General features: G+C 40.1%; 1 protein-coding gene across 2 annotated transcripts in view; it reads right to left on the reverse strand.

Moving 5' to 3' along the window:
* The window catches only part of ccnd2a (cyclin D2, a), a 57,040-nt gene that overhangs the window by 43,585 nt on the left and 1,591 nt on the right, over window positions 1–11,864 (reverse strand). For both annotated transcript variants that reach the window (XM_062036092.1, XM_062036093.1), the window contains exon 2: window positions 11,631–11,846. In XM_062036092.1, coding sequence (XP_061892076.1) covers window positions 11,631–11,846 — 216 coding nt within the window. The remainder of the gene's footprint in view (window positions 1–11,630; window positions 11,847–11,864) is intronic.

The raw sequence follows: 11,864 nt of genomic DNA on the forward strand, positions 1-11,864 counted from the left end.
ATCATAGTAGTATCGACTAGATACGGTCCTGTACTTGGTATCATTACAGTGGATGTCAGGTGTAGATCCACCCATCGTGTTTGTTTACATTGTGACGCCGGTGAGCTACGGTGTGTAGTGAAGCATGTTTAGCTTATTCCTCGTCCTGCAGGGATGATACTTGTAATACATACTTTATTTGTCACCATGGAGACAAGGATTAGTGATTTAGAAGTAGCTAAAACACTGCCGACTGGGGCTGCATGTTAGCTGCTAGCCATGTCTTAAAGCACCTCTTCCTAAGGGCGTTTCAGTGTTATAATTTCACCTTTATCTTTAGTTTTTAGGCCAAAATGCATCCGTTCTCACTTTTCTGTCATGGTCTCGTCGAAAAGGGACACGTAACATAAGAGATGAATGCTTCGGACTTACTTGTTCTTGAACAGATTATTTCAAAAAGGAACGTTAGTACAAACTATAGTGTCGTTAATACAGTGAGTGGTGGCAACATATGCGAGTGTGCGGTGATCAGCTGGGCTGGCAATCCAAGAAAGAATCGACCAAAAACCTCCACGATTTTGGGGAGTGTAGGTTGTTTTCAAACCCGCCAACGCTGAAGCGCCAGAAAAACTCTACACTCTGCAAGTTTTCCTTTGATGTCGTCATACATCACGGCAATATACCGTTTCATTCCCTCTTTTTATTAAATTCAAACATTTGTTATACTTTTTTTCATCCAACTTTAATTCAGTTTGATGCATGTTTTGTGCTGAAATGATTTAATAGGGAACACAAAGTTAAATCATTTATGTTTTTCGTGCAAAAATAGTAAATTTAACAAGTTCCTGGCAGAAATTTGAATTCCCGTCCAATGAACCAGCAGCCATCACTAACACTGTGCACCACAGGAGACATTGAGACTGTTCGGAAAACCTTTATTTGCCATTCTATTTTTTATGAATGACAGGGCAGGAATGGGCTAGGAATATGTTTGTGGCCCTGTCATTCATTCATTGATATTTTACATGTGCGTCTTCATGCTAAACGGGGCCTCCCAACGGATCACAGCAGTATATATATATATATATATATATATATATATATATATATATATATATATATATATATATATATATATATAACCATGAGAAGTGTCCTTAGTGTGTTTTTCGTGACTGTTTCTGCAAAATATGATCATATTCGGGGCAAAGCATTTCACCCAACCTGTGAATTCACACTGCAGTGTAAATGTGAATGAATGTTTGGTGGTAATCAGAGAGGTGGTAGAGTCAGTCTACCCCTGGGCAGCTGTGGCGACACATGTAGCTTACTGTCACTGGAAAAAAGTGCTATATCAATCTAATTCATAATTACTGTTATTATTTTTTTACACTATTATGTGCCCACAAAAAATAGGGGAAAAAAATGGCAAAAAAGGTGACTAGTAACAAAGAAGTTTAAATGTTGATGCTAACGATGCAAAACTAACATGCAACACTATGAATGAACACATGTGGAGTTATGTATTTAACAAAAAAAGTACATAAATCTACATGTGTTCCTTCATAGTGTTGATGCCTTCAGTGACATTCTACAATGTTAGAAGTCATGAAAATAAAGAAAACGCATTTAATGAGAAGGTGTGTCCAAACTTTTGGCTTGTACTGTATGCACAGTAGTACCTCTGTTTTTGTAAGGCCTCCCATTTTTTGATACCAATTTTGATTTTCAGATACCGTCACCCGTCATTATATGGCCAAAAATGACACGTAACAAAATAGTCTATTTGCCCGTGGATTACTCCGCAAAACTGAGTGCCCAAACTAAGAATCCCATGCTTTAGTGAATCCGTCTCTTAGAGTATGACTGCAAAGCAAAAGAAAAGTACCGCATTTTTCGGACTATAAGGCGCACTCGAAATCCTTTAATTTTCTCAAAACTCGACAGTGCGCCTAATAACCCGGTGCGCTTATGTACGGAATAATTTTGGTCGTGCTTGCCGACCTCGATGATATTTTATTTGTTACATGGTGAAATGATAAGTGTGACCAGTAGATGGCGGTCAGACATAAGAGAAAAGTGTAGGCTGCAATATGTCTCAAGTAAACAACACAAAAATATTATGAGTTTCATTGAAAATATAAAACATTACACACGGCGCTCAAAAATCTATCAAAATGTTTTAGTACAACTTTGGTAAGCTATGAAGCCACACCGCTTGATGGATTGTACTGTGCTTCAATATACGAGTATTATTGTGATGTGTGTGTATAAGGTAAGACATTATCTGGTGTTTTGTTTTGCAATATTATGCAATGGCAACTTTTCCTTTCTTCTGGTACCTGCTGATCTGTATTTGGGATCTGCATAAGTCCTGAAAAATTGTGCGCGTCCGCCTTAGTAGTCTGTGCCGATAAGCTTCTTCTTTTTCTCTATCTTCTTGTTATGGGACATTCATCCTCCGCTGTTGCCATTTCTAATACAAAGTAGTGTAAAGTTCTTACTTATGTCGGTCAGTAAACTCGCCATGAAAGCGTTAAAACATACCGGTGTAGTGAGTTTACATTATTCACCCAAGGAACTTTAGTTATTGGAGAGTTCCGGTCGGACGGGTTTCCACGGGACACATTTCCGATGTTGTTGTTGCACTAGTGAGCCACGGATGAGGAGATGCTGCTCCGTTATTGATTGAAGTAAAGTCTGATTGTCATTAAAACAGTTAGCTCCATCTTTTGACACTTCTTCCACTCCCGTCCTTGCACGCTACACCGCTACAACAAAGACGACGGAGAAAAAAGATGCTGTCGAAGGTGAGCCACGTAAATACGACCACCCACAAAACGGTGCATCCTGAAGCGGCTGTCAGAAAGCGGCTTGAAGATGGTCTGTGAAACATAATCTCTACAAAATTTTGACCAAAGAACCACCATTACATGTTAGGTAGGCCACAAGGAAGTGTTTTTCATTTAGAAAAAAATAAATAAATATGACCCCTTTAATGCGCCTTGTAATCCGGTGTGCCTTTTGTATGAAAATAGACCTGACTAGACCCGCTCATCTGCAGTGTGCCTTATAATCCAGCGCGCCCTATGGTCCGGAAAATACGGTACCAAAGTTGTAACGCCCAGCACTTTGATAAAGAAGGCGAGAAACATTATTGAATCCAAGAGGAATTGTCGGATCACTAACGCAAACCGAGTTACCGCTGCAACTTCTTAGCATCTTAAATCTTTGATTTGTCAGTAAGAAGTTTGGACACAATTTGGAAAGTCATGGTCGAGCCCTGTGAATTCTGCCTAGCAACAAGTGGCGGGGATAATATGTGACGTGATCACTTTCAACTGCACTGTATTCCAGTCGAGTTATCTTTGCCACATAAAACTTTTGAGAAACAGCAAATGAAGCTCAAATATGACAAGCACGCGTGTTTTTAGCAAGCTTGGGACTGAGAAACACGAGCAATGTCACCAATTCAGGTGACCTCACAACTGCATGCTCCCTCCTCGCTTGTCTGTCTGGCATCTGGGACTTTCCTAAAGAGGCCCAGCCGAGGGGAGGAAGGCTGCGTACTGGGAAGAAGCCGCTTATAATCTGTGTTCAAATGTTCGAAGTGATGAAGAAACACTCTCCGACCTATTTCCTCTCACACGAGCCATTAAAAGTCATTTGGAAAATCTCCGTCCATCCAGCATTGTGGATTCATACGTAGAATGTAACAACAAGACTACATGGCAGAGGAGACATGTGACGGGACATGACACTAGGTGTGGTGTTCTCCTCTCTTAGGGCGTATTGTTACTTTCACTTCCTAGACAAGGTGATTAACCGAAGAGTTGGTGACTAATTTAGGAAAACATTTAGCGGTTTGGTTCCGGACTTCTGCCTTGTGACTGCGACCACGGATGCCCCCCCTCCGGAGAGGCCGCATGGTCGCAGTCATGAGATAATCCAACATTGCTGCCGCGGACCCTACGAACAAACGGTGATGGTTTTCTCCTTTTTCCAGACATTGCGCATTTGTTGCAAAGGATTACTGAAAATGGGTGCCCAAACTTTTTTTTTTTAAATCCTGGGGGGCCACTTTGTAACATTTTGTGCATTAAAGATGCCAAAAGCAATCCAATGATGGTCAATTAATGCTGCTGTCTATTCAAAACAGATAGTTTGGTGTTATAGGCAACAATGCAAACAGTGCGGTAAAACTCACGACAGTTAGTGTAACCATTTTACATTAAAATGATCAAAAAACCACATAGACCAGGGGTAGGCAACGTGTCCCTTTAGCGCCACCCTAATGGCTCCTTGGGGCTTTTTCAAAAATGTATGAAAATGGGGGGGGGGGGGGGGGGGGGGGGGGGGGGGGGGGGGAATTATTTTGTTTTAATATGTTTTTTGTTGGAGGACAACCCTTCCTAATTGTTAGAAATCCCACTGTTTTTATCAAACATGCTCCACTGATGAGTATTTGGCGAGCGCCCGTTTTGTCCTACTCATTTCAGCTGTCCTTGAACTCACCGTAGTTGTGTGGACTGTGACGCGTCAGTTTGTTTACATGTACAACTTTCTCCGCTCTTTCTTTGTCTCTTTTTGTCCACCAAACTTTTTATACTGTGCGTGAATGCACAAAGGTGAGCTTTGTTGATGTTATTGACTTGGAGCAGTTATAATCAGGCATATTTGGTCAGTGCATGACTGCAAGCTAATCGATGCTAACATGCTATTTAGGCTGGCTGTATGTCAGTGGTTCTAAACCTTGTTGGAGGTACCGAACCCCACCAGTTTCATATGCGCATTCACCAAACCCTTCTTTAGTGAAAATTAAAATGTAGTTTGTTTTTCAAATTCAAGACAAAGTTATGTTTTTTTTTACTAGTGCACAAAATGAACCGTGCATGAACATCACCTTGTTCAAAGAACAAAACCAACACAGTGCAAGAACTCACAACAAATTACACACCTGCAAATCAGATGGAAAATTAGAGGGAACATTGTTTGGGGGTATCCATAATACGGCGATAGGGAGAAGTTTTTATTTACACGATGAGTCGGGTGTGTCTTGACCTCCGCGGCGGAGGCTCCGCCGAACCCCCCCTAGGGTTCGATCGAACCCAGGTTAAGAACCACTGCTGTATGTGCATATTGCATCATTATGCCTCGTTTGTAGGTAGGTATATTTGAGCTCAATTCCACGGGAAGAAGACAGCCTGCTGTTTCCTTTAACTTGGACACACACATCTATACCCTTGGCCATTCTAAGCCAGTCATTTCCAGGAGTTATCTCACCCTCGGAGAAGCCCGCGTTTTACTAATGTTTTCCAATGTTGTAAAAATGTGTAGAATAAATATAAAATTTCAAAATTTCTGTCAACGAAGATTGGCATTAGCATGCGACACATTGTCATTTTGATAGTAGGCTATAGACACATCATGTGTTGCCTTCATTATAACACTTATATAAGGCTTCTAATTTTTTGTGGGTCCAAACTGATTTTTTTGTACTTTTGGTCCAATATGGCTCTTTCAACATTTTGGGCTTTCGACCCCTGACATAGACTGACTGGCGCTGGCTCACTAGTTAAAATGCTTACATGAATACAAGAGACATTAACATCTTTCCCCATTAAGACATGACATACCACAATACAAACTGGTATGAACACATTACACTCTGAGTTACTAAGGTATTAGATTGCGCACATTGAACATACAAGCTAGAAGAGGTGATCGATCGATAATCAGAAGGAATATGTTTTTACGGTGCGTTAAAGAACCGCTGAACAGAGTGGTTTGCCACGAAGCCCGCACAGTGAAACAGTGAAGCATCAAAAACACAAAACATATAAAATAGTGAGCTTTCTAACAGTGTGTCTATTTATTTTAGTTATTAAAAAACCTGGTCAAAATCTTTCAATGTGTGTGTAAGTATGTTATGAGCACATTCAACAATACTACGATAATGTTGATTTTGATCACAATAACCGTGATATGACATTTTCATATTGTTAACCAAGTATTATTAACTATCATGTTGAGCATATTATAGGTCCAGGGATCCCTATATTATAGGTATCGGGATGTGACTCTTACAACAACTCATGATCTGGGGCCGTACTTATCAAGCTTCTTAGAATTACTCCTAAGAAGTCTGCTAAGAGTTGACTTAAGAGTAAATAAATTCTTGGCTGAAAGCTGCACTTAAAAGTTAGTTATCAAGCGTCTTACTCACACTTTCAGCGAAGTGTAGAACTGAATCTTAAGTGTCACACTCAGAGCTGAATTACGACATTACTATGTGCCGTAAACGGAATTTTAGGTGACGTCATTTCTGTGTCCATAGAAATGACCAATCACGGAAGGGAATCCGTTGTCTAAGAATAAAGAAATATCTTGGAAATATTTAAGTGGACAATGGGAGTGTATATTTTGGCAATAAACTATAAAATAATACAAAACAAACTAGTCCCCGCACTCACGCTACCGCTCCCTCTCTTCTATCGCCCACACACTCACTGACGTCACTCACCTCACGGCCACACACATACGCTACTGTCATAACATTTTCTTTCCAATTCATTAATTAGGCAACTAACTTGAAACTGGTGTGGGTGGCTCTATATATACTAGCCCACTGCAGACACATGCAGAAATCAACATGGAATCGAAAAGTATTAAATCTGTGACAAAAATAATACCCGCTCTGTCTAAACGATACCGTTTGATCAGCTGCTCGTCATCAAACAAATCCAGAACATCGTTCCGCTCCCTGAATGTTCGCGCACGTCTCTCTCGCCTCAGTGCCATCCCCTGCTGGCAACTCCTAACCACTTAAGACACCTCTGAAGGTCTCTTAAATATCGTGGAGAGTAGGAGTGATTCTTAGACTTAAGAACGTTGATAAAAAGCTTTCATTCTTAAGTTTGAGAGTAGGACTAAATTTCGCAAATTCTCAGGACTTAAGTGTACAATGGCACTCTAAGAAGCTTGATAAGTACGGCCCCTGGTTTCATTCTGATTCTTTGAGTGTCAATTCGGTTCACAATCGATTTGTGATTCAACACAATTTTAATTATATTATAATATATTATTTGGTATGAAAATTATAATAACATCTTTTTAAAACAGGTTACAATGGCTCCTCTTGGCTGCTGACCTATGACATATATGCAGGCCTAAAAAACTATGTTTTAAAAATCAATAACCCGCAACCCCGAGAGGGACAAGTGGTAGAAAACTGATGGATGGATGGATTTTTTTTGGGCTGCAAAAACTAATCGATTAAATCGATTAAAATTGATTACCAAAATAGTTGGCGATTAATTTAGTCATCGATTCGTTGGAACTATGCTATGCGCATGCGCGGAGGCTTTTTTTTTCTTTTTTGTGGTTATTTTTTTGTTGGTTTTTTTGTTTTATAAACCTTTATTTATAAACTGCAACATTTACAAACAGCTGAGAAACAATAATCAAAATAAGTACAAAAACTGTACAAAACAGCGCCAGGGCGGCGCTGAGGCTACGTCTCATGAGGTGGCGTAAGCTAGCCAATGATGTGTCATGTGCAGCTCACGTGACGACGGCGTCTCCTTTGCTGGAAAAATTCGAAAAATGGTGCAGGAAAACACGACCGATAGTTTAGCGGAGAAACATCTTGAGGTTATTGCTTCAATGGAGAAAAGTGTACGACCTAAGTCGTCAAAAGTGTGGGAACACTTCACTTTAAAGACTTCAAAGAAGACCGTTTCCTGCAAAATGGCACGGAAGTACAACATTGCTTCAGAAGCACCTGAAGAAGAAAAAGGTTGGAGCCATGGATGAAGGGAAGAATTCACAGTACGTAACTTTTTAAGTCCATAGTGGCAACAGGCATTCATGAGTTCAGCTTTTTGGTGAGTAACGTTAAAGTTATGCCTTTGTTGCAACGCGGGGCTGATAATGTGTCTCCGGCACATTTGACTCCGTTTTGAGAGAGAAAACGCACGGTTACCAATTTCGAAATAAACGTACCGGACAGAAATATCTCAGATTGGTTTCATAATGGATCAATGTAGCCGGGCCGATAAAGCTATATAAATATATTTAGATTTGAGTGACGCTTTAGTATAACTAAACGTTATGAAGGTGCTGGAATATTTCATGCTATTATTCAGAGGCAGCCTAAAATGAATCCTTTATTATTCACAACAGAAACGTGTACAATATCTGATTCAGTTCTGATGAATTACATTTCTGTGTTATTGTTGGTGTATGCTGCACCCCCAATGTCCACAACATGGTGCCAGTATGCTGGTTTTTTTCAATAAAATACTGGAAAGGATAGAAATGTAGTTTGTCTCTTTTATCCGATTATTAACCGATTAATCGAAGTAATAATCGACAGATTAATCGATTACCAAATTAATCGTTAGTTGCGGCCCTAATATATATATATATATATATATATATATATATATACTGTGAAAATCTGCTGTACAGTATGTGTGCTTGGGTCCTATTTTTAGGAACACTAATACAAAACCTCACAATAATGTCTGATTGAAAGCTAAAAACGTTATGGACAGACTGCCTTAAAAAACGGAATGGAATTTTACATTTTTTTCACTGAATGACACACCCGGAATGTACATGAAAATAAAGAATGTGGGATTTACAATATTAACTATGAAAGATAAAACACTGAATATTGACAACATATGAACGTCACACCCCCTCTCGATCGACATATTTTACAATCAAGCGAAATGCAACAAACACAGCAAATCATGAACGCGAAGGGTAAAAAAGAACCCACCTACGATCTGATATATCGGATAAATCACTAAGCTTTAGAACTTTGTTGTAAAAATCTCCTCCCGCGTCTTTCCCTGACACCCACATTTCAGGCTGACACTCTGTGGAAACGCACCCCACCCACACTGCTTGGTGCCTGATCTGAGCTGCTGTGACTTAAAGTACCATGTAAACTAGTATATCACGCAAAAGCACAGATTCCAACAAATGGAATACTTTGCATAGTTCAGACTTACGGTAATTTGAACACATCACTGCACATCATAATGGCACCTACAGTTTCCATCTTAAAGATCTAAAAAAATTTTTTGGGAATGTCTGGCAGGCAAGATTGAAAAGCTTAAAGGGCCTTAATTTGCCCAGGTCTGCTCTAAAGTGTGTTCTCTCAGATTACTCGATTAATCGGACAAACTAATCAATAGATTAGGTCCTTTAAAGTGTGCAACAAGCTGTTGGAGATCTTTTTTCAGTCTGTTGTGGCCAGTGCCCTGTACTTTGCAGTGGTTTGTTGGGGGAGCAGCACCAGCAAAAGGGACTTAAACCGGATTGACAAACTGACCCGGAAACCCAGCCAAACTATTGGCACGCAGTTGGAGGCGTTTGTTTCAGTGAGGGACAGGAGGACACTGGACAAACTGCTCGCCATCATGGACAATCCTGCCCACCCACTCCACCAGACAATTAAGGGACAGCGGAGCTCATACTCCAACAGGCTCCTTCAGCTTCGTTCCCACAGTGTTCGATTCAAGAACTCCTTCATTCCGCACTCAACTGTATAATCACTCACCATACAGCAATAGATGATATCTGTCTATTACCTGAGCGCTTCTATGTTAACTACCTCTCTGTTTATAATGTATATTTTCTGCTGGATCTACTCTTTATTTTATGCTGCCCTTTGTTTTTTTGCTGCAGCTGTTACATATACTGTAATATTGTACATGGTAATTGGGATTTGTTATATATTATATAAAAATATAGTATATCAGTATATATTATATACTATACCGTATTTTTCGGACTATAAGTCGCAGTTTTTTTTTCATAGTTTGACCGGGGGTGCGACTTGTACTCATGAGCGACTTGTGTGTGAAATTCTTAACACATTACCGTAAAAATATCAAATAATATTATTTAGCTCATTCACATAAGAGACTAGACGTATAAGACTTCATCGGATTTAGCGATTAGGAGTGACAGATTGTTTGGTAAACGTATAGCATGTTCTACATGTTATAGTTAGTTGAATGACTCTTACCATAATATGTTACGTTAACATACCAGGCACGTTCTCAGTTGGTTATTTATGCCTCATATAACGTACACTTATTCAGCCTGTTGTTCACTATTCTTTATTTATTTTAAATTGCCTTTCAAATGTCTATTCTTGGTGTTGGGTTTTATCAAATACATTTCCCCAAAAAATGCGACTTCAAGTGCGACTTATGTTTTTTTCCTTCTTTATTATGCATTTTCGGCAGGTGCGACTTATACTCCGGTGCGACTTATACTCCGAAAAATACGGTTTTTGTAATATGTAAATATTACATATATGTTATATTTTACATTGCTACTATGGTACATTTTTACTCTACTTAATACCTGCATTATCCTTACCCCTTCCATCCTTTGTAACTGAGCTACTGTGTGGAACAATGTCCCTTGTGGATCAATAAAGTGAGTCTAAGTCTAATTACTGGCTGTATACAACCTGTTACGCCTTTCATGTAAAGGAGCATGTGCGGTCAAAATCAATTGCGCAATCAATCTGCATTTGTAGATGAGTAATGCGATAATGTATTGTGATTACTCGCACGAGTTAACTCTAACAGCCCTATATAATACATCTAATTAATAATGAATCCATTGTTTTTTTAATAATATATGCCGAGGGGAGCAATAAGAAATACAAAATGGCCGCCCCGGCCCTGACTTAAGCACAAAGTGATCATGCGGGCGACACAATGAGCACTTAAATGTGTTCCTCCTGCACTATATAGATGCAGCGACAAAAAAAAAAAAAGAGGAAAAAAAAAAGAAACTTGCAACACCGCAAAAAAACTAGTGCTGAGTGGATAGGTCCGCGCCACTTCCTTCTTTGTAACATTTCCAAGAAATTCTAATCAAAGAAAACGAAGCGATCACATGCACCGAGCAGCTGATCTCTGTTTCCTGTATCTGCACCACGGCCAAAAGATTGCCTTACATAGAAACACTGAGAGGAAACAAACAGCAGAGGGCCCTCAAAAGACGAGCGGCACCGCAAAGCGGGCTCGATTCTTCTCGCAAGGGGGGGGATGAGGGGGCTGACCATACAGGAATCAAGATCACGGCGACGCGTCTCGGCGGGCGGACGATATTGTCAACCTGTTGTTTACAGAGGAATGTTTATGTAGCGCCACACCGCTCGCTTATCTGATCTGAGACCTGCCTAAGTGATTGCTTTTGTGCAGGTGAACGCCGCCACGCAATAATAAATAACAATTGTTCCCCACACAATCATCGAAATAGAGCGAGCCTGACATAATAATATCACAAGTGTGTGTGTGTGTGTGCGTGCGGTTATTTTTGGACGGGAGGCTGAACTGTAAAAGGCAAACTTGAATTTCTGTGCGTCTCTCTCCCACTCTGACAGGAACAGAGTCAGAACTTTGGCTGCCGTTCAAGATGACCTCGTTGCTCTGCCAGTGCAAATATCTGCCGCTAGATGGCGCCGGAGACCACTAGACAGCAGACTTTAAAGCACTGCATGTACAGTAGAACCAGCATCCTTGTGGAACAATACCTTTTTTTTTGTGTGTGTGTGATTTAAGCGGTAAAAAAAAAACACACAAAAAACAAGACAAAATAAATAACTCGCTTACCAGCAGTTCTTGTGGTCTGATGGAGTTATCTGTGTAGATGCAAAGCTTCTCCGCAGTTAATGGACGAGTCTCTTTCAATTTGGATGCAAGAAACATGCAAACTGCTCCCAGCAGCTGCAGGTTGCACTTTTTGGTGGGGACCACTGCTAGAAATCTGTCTAAGTAGTTCATGGCCAAGGGGAAAACTTCTTCCTCGCACTTCTGCTCCTCGCAAACCTAAAAACAAGACATGAT

The sequence above is a fragment of the Entelurus aequoreus genome, linkage group LG24, assembly GCF_033978785.1.
Source record: "Entelurus aequoreus isolate RoL-2023_Sb linkage group LG24, RoL_Eaeq_v1.1, whole genome shotgun sequence".
Lineage (NCBI taxonomy): Eukaryota > Metazoa > Chordata > Actinopteri > Syngnathiformes > Syngnathidae > Entelurus > Entelurus aequoreus.